The following is a 17,990-nucleotide window of genomic DNA, read 5'->3' as shown; positions in this document are numbered from 1 at the left end:
AAAAAAAGAGAGTGGAAATGGGTGACAATGAGCACAGGTAGACAGAAATGGTGATAATGCAAATACTTTTCACTTTCACTATCTACATCTTATTACAGACACTGATTCAGTACAGACCATCTCCATCTTACGATAGAGGACCTTGTGAAACACAATTAGATGAAAATAACAGCTTTACTGTCAAAGATACAATCAATTATTATGACTGTGTGTAATTAGCCATCAACTATATTATTCACCACTTATTATGCAAGGAATAATCACATATATTGTAACATTTTCCTTGCCAATATGTTCATGTCACATGGGATAATAAAGATTAAAAACCCAGGACATGTTCACAAATAAGCACACCAGTGGTATGCTTGCCAATATGTTCATGTCACATGGGATAATAAAGATTAAAAACCCAGGACATGTTCACAAATAAGCACACCAGTGGTATGCTTGCCAATATGTTCATGTCACATGGGATAATAAAGATTAAAAACCCAGGACATGTTCACAAATGGTATGTAAAACATAAAACACTAAATCTGAAAGGAATCCCAATAACTTTTTAAACTTGCAACACAAATTCAATACAATGTTTAATTAAAACATTCTCTCTCAAAACTTTAATCCTTTCATCCCACAGACCACACATCTTCCATACGATCACCAACTTCATGAATAAACATCATCTACAATGCCATCTCATCACCAACTTCATGAATAAACATCATCTACAATGCCATCTCATCACCAACTTCATGAATAAACATCACCTGGAATGCCACCACATTCATTCACAATATATCACAAACAATACTGTTTATCTAAAACAGTACCAGGTTTTTGTTTCATTCATTCAGGTGTCTTCAATATCCCATCTCATGGTCACCCAAACTGAAATCACAAAAGGCTGATGAGCTCCATACCACCCTTCTGGTCTACTGGCTTGTGTGGAGAATCATTCATCTGAGCTGCAGCCTGGAAACATCATTCAACTTCTCTCTGGAATCGCTCCTAAATCCAGGAATCATGACCCTGGATCTGGCATAGGCTGCTGGGAAATGTACTGATGCCAGGCAGAAAATACATGCAAGCAATCTGACACACACATACACACTGTTACAGCCAGATCACACTTTGCCGTGGTTAGAATTTTAAATAAACTCCTCACAGAAATTTCACACACCTGCCTCACCTCAAGCAAATTCCACACACCTTCCTCACAGAAATTTCATACACCTGCCTCACCTAACAGAAATTTCATACACCTGCTTCACCTAACAAAAATTTCATACACCTGCCTCACCTAACAGAAACTTCATACACCTGCCTCACCTCATAAAAATTTTTTGATATCACTGCCTCACATCAAGAAAATTCCACACACCTGCCTCACTTCTTACAATTTGATACACCTTACGACGGGCGCAATAGCCGAGTGGTTAAAGAGTTGGACTTTCAATCTGAGGGTCCCGGGTTCGAATCACGGTAACGGCGCCTGGTGGGTAAAGGGTGGGCATTTTTACGATCTCCCAGGTCAACATATGTGCAGACCTGCTAGTGCCTGAACCCGCTTCGTGTGTAAATGCATGCAGAAGATCAAATAGGCACGTTAAAGATCCTGTAATCCATGTCAGCGTTCGGTGGGTTATGGAAACAAGAACATACCCAGCATGCACACCCCCGAAAGTGAAGTATGGCTGCCTACATGGCGGGGTAAAAACGGTCATGCACGTAAAAGCCCATTTGTGTACATGCAAGTGAACGTGGGAGTTGCAGCCCACGAACGCAGCAGAAGAAGAAGATACACCTTACACCTGCCTCTCCTTACAGAAATTTCACACACCTGCCTTGCCAAACAGAAATTCCATGTTCCTGCCTCACCTCAAGGAAATTCCATGCACCTGCCTCATTTCATAAACAAATCTGATACACCTGACACCTGCCTCTCCTTACAGAAATTTCACACACCTGTCTCTCCTCACAAAAACACAACACACCTGCCTGACCCGTTCTGACCACAGCAGTGTGAAAGGAAACTGCGGCCGCTCAGTTGGGGTCAGTGGCCACTTCTAGCTCCTGCATGAAGTTGAGGATGGCAGCCAGCAGGGCCCCCTTGGCCCCTACGGTCAAGTCCCGCCGGTTCTCCACTCGCTCCTTCAGCACCGCAGCCAGCCTGGCGTCCGGAACCTTCCTCAGGCACGGGCACAGCTCCGGGTTCTTGGACTTGCAGCACCCCCCAGAGCTGAAAACAAACATGTATGTATATGCCATGCCCTGCTTCAGAACTAAAAATGTAAAAATACAAAATAAAATGGATGATTATTTCAAATAAATACTGGAGTGCGATTATTTGTACTGTCGTATGCAGATGACACAATTTTACTTTCAGAGATGAAAGAAGGATTACAACAGTCTCTCAATGTTTTTCACAAATATTGTTTAGAATGGAAACTAGTGGTCAATGTAAAGAAAATTAAAATGATGATATTTAATTCTACAAACAAGCTAAAGCCTGTTTTTAAGTTTGGTGATGCATGTTTGGATGTTGTCGATTTTTTTAAATATCTTGGCATTGAATTTAGTAGAAACGGAACTTTTTACAAAGCTAAAAAAATGATTTATGAATAGGGCCAAAAAGCTATGTTTTCGTTACTTCAGTCAGCCAGAAATCAAGATTTACCTCTACATATCATTCTGGACATGTACCGGTCTATGATTGTTCTATTTTGTTGTGTGTGCAGAAATATGGGGTTATGAAAATGTAGATATACTTGAAAAATTAGAATTGAAATTTTTGAAACGCTTGTTCAAACTGAACAGAAATACAATGACCCAAATTGTTCTTGGAGAAACTGGTATTTATCCAATTAGTGTGTTAGTGAAAATGAGATTAGTTTGATTTTGGACCAACTTAGTGATATCAAACACAGAAAAATATTCTGGGAAAATATATTTGATATTACTTGACTTATATAGAAATTTTATTTATTCTTCAAAATGGATGAGTTGTATCAGACAAATTTTAATAGAAGCAAGGTATGACTGTGTTTGGGATGCTCAATTCTTCTTGGAGAGGGAATCTTTCTGCAAGAATGTCAACATTGCTTTCAGAGATAGTTTTCAAAATCTATGGAGACATGCTCTAGAGGCGAGTAGTAAATGTTTGTTTTATCGAAATTTCAAAAGTGGATTTGGTAGAGAAAAATTTATAAGTCAAATGCCTGATAAGTAAGATGATTAGATTTGCAAACGCTGCCTAGCTATACTTTTGGAGTTAAAAGACATTTGTGGTTTCTCAACTTTTATGTGACATAGTTGTGTATTTGGAAATGTTTGTTCTGGGCACGAAAATATTATTTTGCAGTAATCCTCCATACTCCGATAGGAGTGAAAGGATAATTAAAACTTGAAACTTGAAACTAAAATTCTAGAAAACAAGCTCAACTTATTCCCAATCTCAATCTGGAAAGAGCTTTACACAAAAACAACTGGTTAGATGGCAATAAAAACTGCTGGAAATCACTTCTATAGTAAATCTTAAAACATTTTAAAATGAAAATAACATATTTCTGTTGTTGTAAGTAACAAATGAATTGCTGCCAAAAAAAAAAAAAGGGGGGGGGGGGGGGGGGGTAAGCTGCACCAGTCGATCCAAATTAAATTGTTTGCTCAAAGTCAAGAAAGCTGTGTGCTGGAATGTAAACATTTCAACCAAAATAATCCAGTAGAGCTGTCTTTGTGAGATCAGCAGTTCACTGTTTATCTTCTTCTTTTTTTTTAAATATTCAAACAACTTTTTATCATTCATATCTGTCAATCTTCTATAGTAAATCTTCTATAGTAACCAATTCCAGCTTTTTCCACAACCACTGCTCAGAATACTTCCCATAAACACTGACTTTTAGCAAGTTGAACGATAAAAAAAGCCACAGATCTAGATCATGTCACAGGCTGAAAGGTTCTGCAAATACATTTCAGTTAATTCATAATTCAATAACCCACCCCACCCCTTTAAATACTGGCATGCAATTAAGTGATCCTTAACCCTTTCATTGCCTGGGAAATAAGATTCAAGTGAAATTTATATACCACAAAAAAAAAAACAGTTTAACTTTTACAAAAAAATATTTCTGTGCTTTGTTACTGGAGAGAGACCAATAAAGTATGCATTTTTTTAAAGATAAATGAATAAACAATACAAAATAAATGATGTTTTCCAGTTTTGTATTTTTCCAAAGACATGCAATTGCTTTGAAATCAGTGTTTTCCTTGTTTTTTTTTGTCTGAAAAGCTCAATTAAATTACAACAAACAGGTCTCTGACCACAGTAGTATTCTGTAGAAGACCGGTCCGTCACTGGTCATTTTTTGTTTTAAATTGCTTAAAGCCCAGCCAACCACACATGTCTGAAAAACTGAATATCAAACCCACACACACACAATCTGAAAACTTTAAACACTCCAGAAAAACAACAAAAAAAACACTTAGAAAAGAATGTTAGGTACAAGTACAGTCTTATCCGTGCACATAAACCTAAAATATGCTTCTGACAGTTACTGTTCAATCAGTCTTTTGGGTTGTTTTTTTTGTTTTTTGTTTTTTACCATTATGACCACCATCATTTTTTTTTTTTTTTTTTTTTTAATATTCAGGATCAAAGAAACCTATCTTGAACATAAACATTATCATACATAATGCTTAAAATCATATATCAGAAACAGGCATACAAAACCAAAAAACTGCCAACAATTTTCCACTGTGTCCTTGGCACAAAAAGGATTTCTTTTCTTTTGCTGCCCCATCATCTGCGCTGTGTCAGTGGCATTACTCCCAAACCACTCATTCCCATCTCACAAGCACTGAAGTGGAGGGGTATCGAAACTGAGATACCCATGATATCAGGGCATGAAAGGCCATCTATGCATAGAATCCAACTTGACTATCAAACAATATCATGGATATGGTGCACATGAAAATGATGACTAAGTAAGATGTACTGAACTGTACCACAACTTACTTGTTTATGCTATTGCCTCCATCGTCATCTTTCTTCTTTTCCACCTCTAAGCGCACGTTGACAGCAAAACCATTTGGACATTCCTCAGACAGCTTGTCACCAAAGAGATATGACAACACTGCACAGATAATAATATTCAAAATCAAACTAAGATGACATGTGTGTGTTCAAAACACCAGGTTTATTCAACACAAGCAGGCATATGATATGATTTTGTATACCAGTGCGTGTGCATGCATGATGTACACTACACCTATGCATGTGTGTGTGTGTGTGTGTGTGTGTGTGTGTGTCCATCCTTGCGTGTGCATGTGTATGCGTGTGTGTGTGTGTGTGTGTGTGTGTGTGTGTGTGTGTCCTTGCGTGTGCATGTGTTCGCATATACATGTGCATGCACACTTAACTTTCATTAAATACTTACTTCCTCCAACTGACTTTGTGAGGCTGTCACTTTTTCCCTCTGCTGAAGACTGAAACAGAAGAACAAAAAAAAATTAAAATCTACTCAGACATGCATGTTATACCAGTTTTCAGCATTCAAAAACGAAAGAATGCTAATTCTATTCTTTACCTCGACTGTCTGAATTGACAAGAGCCAGCTGCCAACCTCCACACTTTACCTGATGCCTCGCTAAAACAATCCTCCACCGTCCTGCTGTGTGGAGGGAGACTGAAGCGAAGACAGAAAGAAAAAAAGAAATGAAAAGAGAAAACCAAATGGACTGACATCACTACATATTACTATTATTAGATAGGGAAACCACTTGCAGAGACCCAGACTTTGGCCCACAACCATCACACCTGGAGCCTCTTGAGGAATCTGGTAACCAGCTCATCAGTGCGATGCCACAATAAATCTTCACACAGTTATACAGATAAAGGGTGAAGAAGAAGAGACAGACAGCTTTTTTTTTTTTTTTTTTTTTTACACATAACAAAACACATATATTTAGCATAATCCCTGCTCAGATTATAACATGTATACACTGTTCATGAATGTAATAAATCAATAATTCAACTCACCAGACCAGGAGAATCAAGATCAGGGGTTATTTTGATGACTGAGCTGCCCATGTGGGAACGCGGACTGGAAGCAGCTGGGTGGTCAGCGAGCGGTTTTCTCCTCACTGTACTTTGGTCAGCAAGCCCGGACAAACCAGACGATCTTCTGGTCACCTTACTTTTGGAAGGACCAGCATCCTGTTCATGGTCCGAATCACCACGACCACGTTTTTTAAAAGCTGAATGCGATGAGCACTGACTCGAAGGACGTTCCAGGGAAGGATGAAGCTTCTGCAGTTTGACCACAGGGTTTGTATTATACAGGAAACTGCTGCAGTTAGAGGAAGCACGGGTGTCACCTGGTGTCTCGTCATCTGACACCATACTTATGTCCACAGAACTGGAATCATCAAGGGAGCCTTTTCTCTTAGCCCCTCGTCTTCCCTTTCCCCTGGGGCCCATGTCTGGAGTGTGGGAAGCAACAGTACTGCACGGGCTCTCCTCAACGTCTAGAAACGTGTCCACAACACTGTCAAAATCGGATACATCAGATGACCTCCTGTTTTGCTTTTTCCCACTGTTATCAACCGAACTTTGTAGTCTGTTGTTCAGTTTCATACTAATATTTTGCATTTTTAGCTGGGTCAACTTGGATGGACTGGTCTGTGGTGAGACTGTCTGTCCTTCAGTGGACGTTGAGGGCTTTGGCTCATCTGACAGCCTGGCTGATTGCCTGCCTCTTCTTTTCAACTGCTTCACTTTGGCCTTAGACTCAACACTTGAGAGCCTTTTTGCCAATGAGGCTGGTGAAAGCTTTCCACCCAATGCTGGGCAGTTGTCTTCATCTTTGGCACCAGTTTGAGTGAGGGTGGGCGCTTCTTTCTTTTTAGCAAACCCACCTCCCTTTGTAAGCTTTTTTCTCCTTCCTTTCTTCACTTCTTCTTCTTTGTGTTCTCTTTCCTTCTGTCGCTCTTTTTCTCTCACTAGCTCTTCCAAAGAAGCTTTAATTGCTAACTGTGTTTCTTCATTGTTTGATTCGTACTCCACTTCTGCTTCAGGCTGGTCTTTGGCAATTTCTTTATCTGGTTTGTCTTTTGTCTGCAGTTTCCATTTCTTTCCCTTGGGGGTATTCTTTGCTTTACATTTACTGAACGCTGTCTTCCCTACTTTCGTTTGATCAGAATTCTTGTTCAAGTTCTGGGTACCTTCAACTTTCTTCATGCTGCCAGCCTTTTTCTCCTTTTCTGAATGCTGAACGCTGTCGCCCTTCCTTGCTTTACTGTCCTTCTTTGAGTTGTCCGCACTCTTCTTTGGTTTATCATCCATTTCTGGACTGTCTGCCGTCGGGGGGTTATAAACTTGTTTAGAGTTTTCATCAACCTTGGATTCATCCACAAGAGAACTGTCATCCTTGGAGCCCTTCTCTTCATCAGTTTTGTTTGTGTTTTGGTTCATGTCCGCCAAAGATGCTTTGATGGCAGCCTTCATGTCCTCATCATTGGATTCATAGCTGATGTCATCAACACTGCCTGCTGCAGGAGGTGGTGGTGGCATTTTGGGTTTGCCTCTCCCAACACCTCGTCTGGCTCTCCATCCTCTTCTGCCGGCGGCTCTTCCCCTGCCTCTGGCCGATTCTTTCCTCAAGTGATGTTCCACATCCGCTGGTGAAGGAGGTACATCTGGCTCCTTTGATTCTGGCACTCGTGTGGATTTCCTCAGCGGTGAGGCTGGACCTGACCTTCCACCACTGGATTTCCCCCTACCGCGACGAACACTGTCAGTCATGTTTTTCACCTGGTCCACGTCATCCAGTGAGGTGCCCTGCTCACTGTCAGTTTCTGTCTGGTCAGTTTCAATGAGCTTCAGAGCTATGTTGGTGACATCCCTTTGACCCCGCCCACACCCTCTTCTCCTACCCCGGCCCCGAGCCCAGGTTCTGCCTCCAAAGAAACGCATCTGACTCAAAAAAGTTTCAGAATTGGTTGCAAGACGACTCTGAGCAAAATCTTTAATCATTTCACCTTCCTGGAAATCCTCATATCCCCCCTCCAATACCTCTATTTCATCCAGGCTCCTCTGTTCATCAGACAAAGCACTGCCATTCTCCACCAAGCTCAAAGATGCAGCAGGCCTGACCCTGTTATCTGAATCACCAGATTCATGATCTTGGTTGTTGGTCAGGAAGTTGTCCACTACAGTCACCACTGATGGCATACCACCTTCTTCTCCATCACTCTCTCTGTCAAACAGACCCCTGCTGGCACCTGCATTACTGTGTGGTCTCTCCAGAACATCTGATGCTTCTTTAGATCCAGAGTCATCAGCCTGTTCCAACCTCTGCCGCTTGGCCATTTCTCTGCCCTCTTCCTCACTGTACATAACAACAAACTCATCCTCAGACACTGCCACATGTTCTCCAGATTGTGGCAACGGCCGGTAGGCCTCAAACATGTTGTCATTCACAGGGTTCTGCAGAGTGCCGGCACTGGCATCAACATCGCCATAACCAGGATCTGCCCTTTCCACCTTCTGCAAACCTGACAGAGGAGGGGCGTTCCCTTCCACAGTGAATCCTGGCAGTGGTACACGGACTACAGGGGCCCAGCCAGGACCCCTGGGCTCTCCCTCACTGCTGGCCTGCACAGTGTCCGGATCTGGGGGCTGTACTTTGACTAGCACGCCACTGAACCCCATGGCCAAGTTCAGGCCCAGCTTCATGCCTTCATTCTGGTCCTCCATGGCTGGCCTGGCTCCTCACTGTCTGCAACCAAGTGCACAGCTCTCCGCTTTATCAAGATTGGTATTGTCAGTCTAACAAAATTGGAACTTACATTTTTTGTCTTTTCAGTTTCACACTTCTAAGTTCCCTTACAGTTACACATGGAGCAATGAAATGGGTCTCCCAGCATCAATTCCCACATGGACCATGATCTCTATTCCCCAACCCCCAATCTTCCACTACAACTTGAGTGGATACCTGGATGCTTCTGACTTCTTACACACTAATTGACAAAAGCACCTGTATGTGTGTGTGTGTGTGTGTGTGTGTGTGTGTGTGTGTGTGTTCATGTGTCAAGGTGTCTGTGCATGTGCAAGCGTGTATGTATCATTGAAAAACAACAGTGATATACTGATAGTGAAATGTATCAATATCAAAATGACAGACAGAATCTGCACGCACATTTAATCAAAACATAGTACATGCAGGTAAAGCGGATGAATCTTCGGTACATCAGTTACAGATACCTGATCTGAAGCTGATATACTAACTGCAGCCATAAAGTGTATTGCTGTACTAATCTCCGTAACACACCAAAAAAACATTGACAGGGGCGAGTGTGTGCGGTGCCTCTTGACTTGCACCACCACAGTGTGTGTGTGTGTGTTAGGTTTCATGGTCAGAATGAAAGATTTTTGGTTCTGTCTTTTTATTCAGCCGAAGTGCCATAGTCTGGGGGCTTGAACTGAAAAAATAGTGGATGATTCGTACTGGGTAGGTCCTGGAAAGTTGTCCGATGCATGTGCAAAAAACAGTATCACAACTCCAAGCATTTGGTATGTTCTGCTCTGCAGTGACAGTGTTCCTTTGGCACCCTCACAGATCAACTGAGAAATATAAATTTGTCAGGAAAATCATGCGAATTTCTGTGCGTAAACAACACGCCACAGTGCATTACAGGAAACACTGCACTCATACATGTGAATACATGTAGCATTTTATGTGTACGACTGTTCTGTTAATTTAACCCACCATGTAGGCATCCATACTGTTTTCAGGGGTGTGCATGCTGGGTATGTTCTTGTTTCCCTAACCCACCAAATACCCACATGGATTACACTTACACTGTTACAGGATCTTTAACGTGCAAATTTATTCTTCTGCCTGCATATACACATGAAGTGGGTTCAGGCATGTCTGTACATCTGCTGACATGGGAGATCTAAAAAATCTCTACCCTTTACCACCAGGTGCTTTATAACCCCCACACCCCCCAAAAAGAGTACTGTTAAACAAATGGGAAAGGTAATAAGATATTAGGGGAGTTGGGATGTCCTCACAGCAGTGGGTAAATCTATAGATCAGAAGCAAAAATAATGCAATCAATGAGTGCGTGAGTGTGACAGTGTGTGTGTGTGTGTGTGTGTGTGTGTGTGTGTATGTGTGTGTATGTGACAGTGTGTGTGTGTGTGTGTGTGTGTGTGTGTGTTTATGTGTGTATGTGCACGTGGGCATTTTGTAATATGGTTGTTGTAAATGTAAGGTTTATTCATTCCATCCATAGTGATGCCAGTTATTATCAGGGTTGCTGCAAACTTTGTGCTGGCCAAAATCCACTGAACTTTAAAAACGAAACAATTTGAGTACAAACAGTTCTTATACTGGCTGTTTTCTTTGTTTCATTTATTTATTCACTGTTTGTTTGCGTCCTTGATGTGTTTTCCCCAATGCACATAAATCTTTTGTTTTTCAGCAACCTTGGCAACACAACTACCTCATCCATGATGAGAAGATAAAACTAAGACTAAGAGACAATACGCAGGAGCAACAGACAAACACAATATATTAGAACACATACTGATGGGGGTTTATAAAGTCGCAAGACAAGGGCCCGTTTTAAAGTCCACAGCTCCCATTTTAGCCACACAAACATCGGTAAAAATCCGCAACTGAACGGTGGCGCGAAATCATGTTTTCAACACAACGGTGCTTCCGTCACTCATGGATATCACCCAAAATAAAGCTTGGACAACAACTTGCAATCGTATGCATTTGTTTGTTGAATACCAAATTCTGATAGACCGTTCACACTCAGTATTACCTGCATATATTCCGCATAGGGGGAAAAAATGCAACAGTTTGTAAAGTGCAGACTTGAAAGTTAAAGCACCGGAAGTTGATGCTCATATCAATGTTATTAGATGTTCGTGGAGTTACTTCCCAGTTGGCCAACTTGCTTTGACGGGACCAACCGATGCCCGCCGAAGTTAATGGTTGTGTTCCGGAACTTCAGTTCTTACTTACGTTGCCATGTCTGGAATGTGCATTGTTTCGAGTATTATATTCCATGATACAGCATTGACTTAAATCTCTCTCTCTCTCTCTCTCTCTCTCTCTCTCGTTCTCCTGGCTGTGACATTTTATTTTCATTTTGGCCTACTACTCCATATATATATGCTCCTCCCTTTGGTCAAGAGCATTATTCCACCCATTACTGATTTCAATGTGTATCTCTATTAGAATTACTGTCTCATATTATTAGTATAACATACACTATGTGTGCACATACAGTAGTAGTGTGTGGGTGTGCGAGCGCGCGCGCGCTTGTACGTGCGTGCGTGTGTGTCAGTGCCGTGTGTGTGTGTGTGTGTGTGTGTGTGACTTTTTTTATGATCATTTTCACATGTATTTTATTATTATTAGATGCGTATGCCTTTGAGTATGTGTAGGCCTATGTCAGTCGGTGTGCGACGTGTGTGTAGTGCCGTGTCACGGTGTCTGCCGAGTCACTGAGTGTGTGTCGGTATCGGTGTCGGTGTCACGGTGTGCCGTATGTGTGTGTCAGTGGGGTCTAATTCCTTTACTGTACGAAATTAATTTTCACCACTCATCATCAGTCGTAGACTTGGCATCCGAGTCAGTCATTACTGCATGCGTGTGGCAGTATGTCAAGTTACGTAATCTCTTCAGTGATGATTATGATTTTTTCCCCAACTTGATGAACATGGTGGTGGTGTGTCCATTGAGATCGATGATGACCATCGTTGTCATCCAGCTGGGGGATGGGGGGGAGGGTGGTGGTGGGGGGGGGGGGGGGAGGATGCTCATGAATCTATCTGTGAATGATGGCTGAATAGTCCAATCTGCGCACGAAATGTTCGCTGACAGTTGGGGCAGACAAGACAGGCATATCATTGTCAGGGAGCTTGTTTGCCCGTGACTTTCTGGCCTGCCTCTTCTGAACAGCTGCAGCAGTCCTGTTGGCCTCGCACAACTTGGCGCCTTTGAGCACAGCAGCACGCCATTTGTCACGGTCCACTACAGATTCCTCCCAGGAGTCAGGGTTGATATCAAACGCTTTAAGAGAGACTTTCAGAGTATCTCTGAAGCGCTTCTTCTGACCTCCGTGTGATCTCTTCCCTTGTTGCAGCTCGCCATAGAAGAGCCTTTTGGGCAGCCGATGGTCTGGCATGCGCGCCACGTGTCCAGCCCAGCGAAGCTGGGACTGCATCAGGATGGTGAAGATGCTGGGAAGGGTGGCTTTTGCGAGCACCTCTGTGTCTGGGGTCCTGTCTTGCCACTTGATGTTCAGTAGCTTCCCGAGGCATGTTGTGTGGAAGTGGTTCAGCTTCCTGGCATGTCGTTGGTACACTGTCCAAGTTTCGCAGGCATACAGTAGTGTGGGGAGAACTACTGCTCTGTAGACCTTTAGCTTGGTCTCAAGACTAATGCCTCTTCTGTTCCAGACATTTGCACCGAGTCTGCCAAAAGTTGCGCTTGCTCTTGCAATCCTGACGTTCACTTCATCGTCGAAGGTCGCATTTCGTGACAGTGTGCTGCCAAGGTATGTGAACCGCTCCACAGACCTGAGTCTCTGACCGTTGACTGTGATGTTGGGCTCAACGTAGGGTTTCCCTGGGGCTGGCTGATGGAGAACTTCAGTTTTCCTCGTGCTGATGGTAAGGCTGAAGTTCCTGCTGGCAGTGGCAAACTTGTCGACGCTGAGCTGCATGTCAGCTTCAGATCCAGCGTTGAGGGCACAATCATCAGCAAACAAAAAGTCTCTGATGATGTCTGTCATGACCTTCGTTTTTGCTTGAAGCCTTCTGAGGTTAAACAACTTGCCATCTGTTCGGTACTTTAGGCCGATTCCAACATCGCCATCTCTGAAGGCATCAGTAAGCATTGCAGAGAACATGAGGCTGAACAGCGTTGGAGCCAGGACGCAGCCTTGCTTGACACCATTTGTGACAGCAAAAGGAGCAGATGTTTCGCCATTGTCCTGGACTCGAGCCTGCATGCCTTCATGGAATTGGCTGACCAAGGAAATAAATTTCCGAGGGCATCCGTACTTGGCCATGATCTTCAACAGTCCCTCTCTACTCACGGTGTCGAAGGCCTTAGTGAGGTCGACATAGGTGGAGAACAGATCAGCATTTTGCTCCTGACATTTCTCTTGCAGCTGCCTTGCAGCAAACACCATGTCGGTGGTTCCGCGCTCTTTCCGGAATCCACATTGGCTCTCAGGCAAATGACCTTGGTCAAGGTGTGCTGTGAGGCGGTTTAGTAGGATCCTGGCAAGTATCTTGCCTGCGATGGAGAGCAAGGAAATGCCCCGATGGTTATCACAGGCTTGCCGGTTCCCCTTTCGCTTGTACAAGTGAATGATAGATGCATCTTTGAAATCCTGGGGGATCGTCTCTTCTTTCCACATGAGTGAGTACAGCTGATGGAGCTTCTCAGTCAGCACAGTGCCTCCATCCTTGTAGACCTCTGCTGGTATAGAGTCTGAGCCAGGTGCTTTGCCACTGGATAGCAGACGGATTGCTTTCTGGGTCTCAAGAAGTGTTGGCGGATGATTATGTTGGATGATTATGATTTTTTCCCCAACTTGATGAACATAAGTACTGCATGTACTACACTACCGGCAGAGGAACATGAAATACTAGTGATGCAGTGTGTGTGTGTGTGTGTGTGTGTGTGTGTGTGTGTGTGTGTTCAGCTAATCCAGCTTTACTGACTGAAACTCGGGTACTTGGCCGACCGGTTTAAGTTCTTCCCCGGCTCCGCAGACGCCGGGACAGACGGACGGGATCTGTACTGACGGAGGCCTCAGTATTCAACAGGCTCATGGAAAAGTCTCAGTGTTGGGCGATCGTTGCATTGGAAGCGACCTTCAAGACCGACCACACTCCACTGACTGAGCAACTACCCCGACGCCACTGAACGTACAAACGTTTTTTCTTTCTTCTTTATCCTTAGTCATTTTTTCGTCCCCCCCCCTCTCATCAGTTCTACCCGCCATCCCGGCCAGTACGCTCTGGGAACTATGTAGGCTGCAACGTACAGTACAAGGCGTCGTTGCCAACTCCGCTTGTGCAGGGCTTGTCCCTATTACCCAGGAGGTAAGCATCGGCCATCGGCTTACTATAGTACCTCAGTGGCTCCAAAGGGGACTGGTGAAGAAAAGTGGAGGTTGCTCTCTCTCTCTCTCTCTCTCTCTCTCTCTCTCTCTCTCTCTCTCTCTTACAGACTTACATGGAAATGTCGTGCGGTTTGGCCAAGCCAACGGGACAAAAATTGCTCACTTAAATGTCTACCATTTGCATAACAAAATACCCGATATATGTTTACTTTTGAATGGACCCCCAATCATCCACGTGCTTGGACTCAGTGAAACGCGTCTTGACTCCCGAATAACAAACGAAATGCTGTGGATCCCCAACTATGACATAATTCGTCGGGATGCAGTCAATCACGGTGAAACTGGACTATCTATATACACAATAGCATATCCCAGTATGTCAAACGGAGAACTGATTTAGAGAACACAATGGTTGAGTGCATCTGGATTGAAATGAAATATTGTATGTCCCCCCCCCCCCCCATTCTTCTTGGATACCTATACAGAAACCCTGCATCGCCATATACCTGGCTTGATGACTTTGTGCATATGATGGATCAAGTTAACGCCAGTAACCGCAACACCTTACTGCTTGGTGACTTTAACTATGACCTATTAAAACCCCAAACAGCCTGCCAGTCAACCATCACACTTTTTGGCTTACACCAATTGATAAAAAATCATACTAGAGTTACGGCCACTTCCTCTACCCTGTTGGATCACATATACACAAATAACGAACACTAGATAACCGATATGAACGTATTAGACAAGAGCATCAGTGACCATTCTGTTATTGTCTGTACTTTGCTATATAAACCCCCTAAATCACCAAGCAAAGGTCATACAACTATGTACTACAGATCTTTCAAGAACTTCGACAAAATTGTTTTTTTTCCACGATCTCAGCTTAGCACCGTTCGATAATGCTTTGAACTCCTCTGACCCAACCGAAGCTCTAGATACTTTTTATGGCATTTTACTCTCTATAACAGATAAGCATGCGCCTTTTCGGAGGAAAAGAGTTAAATGTCCCCATCTTCCCGGCTGACTCACACCGGAAATCTCAGAAGCAATGGATAAACGCGAAAGCCTTAAACGCAAAACAAATAAAAAAGAGAAAGAAAATTTAGAACATCTACCAGAGTCTATTAAAAGACAAAAACAACGCGAAAAAGAAAAAAAAGAAAGCAGACTACAAAAAAACAAAGAAACAAAGTAACAGATCTCATTCGTGCTCCAAACAAGCACACTTCAACAAATTGTTAACAACCAACAGAGATATTTCCTCCATATGGCAAGCAGTTAATGAAATTACTAACAAGCCTCGTGTTAAAATTCAAAAACACTACACATGGTCGCCTGAAGAATTCAACAATCATTTCCTAAACATAGCTGAGTCAACAAAATCTAACGAAACACTGTCCGCGGAAAATTATAATGTGCCATCCTCTCTTTTAACGTTCTGTAACAGCAGAATTAAAAGAGAAGATTCCTTCAAGATACCTCCTCTTGCAGTCCATGAAGTTGGTGCTCTCATTTCCAGTCTAAGAAACAAAAAATCAATAGGACCTGATGGTATTAATGTTTCTCTATTAAAACTCGCTCTCCCTTACATCGTTGTCCCCCTTACATTCATATACAACCTGTGCATCGAACAGGGTATGATTCCCCCTGCTCTTAAGTCAGCGAAAGTTATTCCATTACCGAAGTCAAAAGACACGTCTGATATGAACAACTTTAGACCTATTTCGCTTCTGTCAGTATTGTCGAAACCACTCTGCGAAAGACATGTTCATAAACATCTTATGCAATATCTGGAAAAACATAAACTTTTCCATCCTTTGCAGTCGGGTTTCCGACATCGTCACTCATGTCAAACAGCGTTAGTCCATCTGTGTGATTCCTGGTTGTCTGGCATCAACCGCAGTGAAATCGTAGGTGCTGTTTTTCTTGACTTGCAGAAAACTTTTGATCTCGTTGACCACGAAATATTACTCACAAAATTGTCATTGTATCTCAGAGACTCCACCACGCTGTCCTTTTTCGAATCATTCCTTACCGACAGAACACAACATGTGTTCACCAATGGTAGATTCTCTTCTACGGGAGCAATAAAAAGTGGAGTTCCTCAAGGATCTGTTTTAGGGCCACTTCTATTCTTCATATTTATTAATGATCTTCCTTTGTCTTTATCAGACTCCAGAGTCTCGTGTGACCTTTTTGCAGATGACACTTCCCTTCATTCCAGTGCTGTCAGCGTTGCCCCAGTTCAGAATTCTCTTCAAACGGGCTTAAATGATGTTTCTAAATGGTGCAAATCCAACTGTATGACACTTCATCCCCAAAAAACAAAGAGTATGATTATCACGTCAAGACAAAAGCACCAAGAAAATCCTCTTGTTCTCACCCTGAATGTCGATGATACCTCCATAGATCAAGTTCGTGAGCACCGCGTCCTGGGAGTCATAATTGATGAAGAACTGAAATGGCAAGCTCACATTGATTCTGTCTGTAAAAGGTTGGCACGCAGTTCGTTCTTACTCAATCAGCTCAAACCTTAAATAAACAGTGAAGCTCGCAAAATGTTCTTCCACGCTCACTGTCTTTCTCACGCCAACTATGCATCTGTTGTCTGGAGCTGTGCTGCAGATGTTCATCATAAGAAACTAAATTCTCTCCACAAGAGAGCAGCCAGATTAATTCTACCAGATCACTCACTGTCAACGTTAGAAAAGCAAGCCAGATTAAAAAAAAAAAAAATTGTATTATGTTTTTTGTGTGCTTTACTATATCTCGATTATTCTTTTATTTCGGCGGTAAAGGAGACGTTGCCATCGCTTCAAGCACACTTCAACACATGGTAGATCTCTAGATCTGCATGAACCCGTCTACAATGGGCTGAAAGAAACGATGGATTCAATTTTTCTTTATGTTCATTCCAGTTAATTCAGTCCACTTTAGAATATTTATATGCAGTAAACACGTCAACGGTGTAGTTAGTTTCACTATATGTGTTCTGCCCAGAATTTGTATTTCTTTCCTTTTAATTGTGAACAAGAAAAACGAGGTCATGTCGACTTCGAACATAACCTACCTTTCCAGTAGACCTAACTCAGTGGGAAGCGGTTTTTTTTGTTTTTTTGTTGTTGTTTTTTAGAATTTTCGGATTTCGGAACGAATCTTAACGGAATAAACCGTTCATTATTCGGAAATACGGCTAATTCAGGAGACTTACAACCTGTTATTGGTATGACAGTGAAGATTTTTTTCATATTATGTTTAAGCCAAATTTGGTATTGGCAGACAACATATTTCCAGAGAACATGGCAATGATAAAGTTTACCCGGTGGACACACACACACGCGCGCGCACACACACACACACACAACCGAACAGCAGGTCAAAACATAGACTCACACTGTGTACACAAGTGAGTCTATTATGGTGATATCATATGACATTTATTGGTTTCCACAGTGATGCTACTGCCAGAACCCATGGCCGCCTACAGGGGAGACAGAAGAGGGAGAGAACCCATGGCCGCCTACATGGGAGACAGGAGAGGGAGAGAACCCATGGCCGCCTACATGGGAGACAGAAGATGGAGTGATAGAAAGGATGGCCGGAGGAGGGAGAGAGTGAGTGAGTGAGAGAGTGTCAGTCAGAGAAACAGAAAGACAGAGAGAGATTGACAGAGACTGAAACAGAGAAAGAGAGAGAGCGACAGAGACAGAGACATACACAAACACAAAACACACACACACACTAACACACTAACACACACACTAACACATACACACACACATACACACACACACACACACACACACACACACACACACACTACA

The 17,990-nt window shown here is 42.8% G+C and overlaps 1 protein-coding gene across 1 annotated transcript; it reads right to left on the bottom strand.

Annotated features, from left to right (window-relative positions):
• Window positions 1-1,890: 1,890 nt before the first annotated feature.
• Window positions 1,891-10,933, bottom strand: LOC143284938 (uncharacterized). The gene is made up of 5 exons (XM_076592102.1): window positions 10,837-10,933; window positions 6,038-8,777; window positions 5,436-5,484; window positions 5,015-5,132; window positions 1,891-2,239 (listed from the first exon to the last, which is right to left on the bottom strand). The coding sequence occupies exons 2-5, from the start codon at window positions 8,753-8,755 to the stop codon at window positions 2,044-2,046; spliced, it is 3,081 nt and encodes a 1,026-aa protein (XP_076448217.1). The 5' UTR covers window positions 8,756-8,777; window positions 10,837-10,933; the 3' UTR covers window positions 1,891-2,043.
• Window positions 10,934-17,990: the final 7,057 nt, after the last annotated feature.

Source organism: Babylonia areolata, chromosome 8, assembly GCF_041734735.1.
Source record: "Babylonia areolata isolate BAREFJ2019XMU chromosome 8, ASM4173473v1, whole genome shotgun sequence".
NCBI lineage: Eukaryota > Metazoa > Mollusca > Gastropoda > Neogastropoda > Buccinidae > Babylonia > Babylonia areolata.
Note: the sequence above shows the minus strand (reverse complement) of the source record. Positions and strands in the feature narration are given on the sequence as shown.

Bases quoted from the DNA above. Each gene is read 5' to 3' on its own strand.
- LOC143284938 (XM_076592102.1), bottom strand. From the start codon at position 8,755: ATGGAGGACCAGAATGAAGGCATGAAGCTGGGCCTGAACTTGGCCATG. The intron at 5,133-5,435 runs GTAAGTATTTAA...TTATCTGTGCAG, and splicing joins CACAAAGTCAGTTGGAGGAA to TGTTGTCATATCTCTTTGGT. The intron at 2,240-5,014 runs GTAAGTTGTGGT...GTTTGTTTTCAG, and splicing joins GGAGGCAATAGCATAAACAA to CTCTGGGGGGTGCTGCAAGT.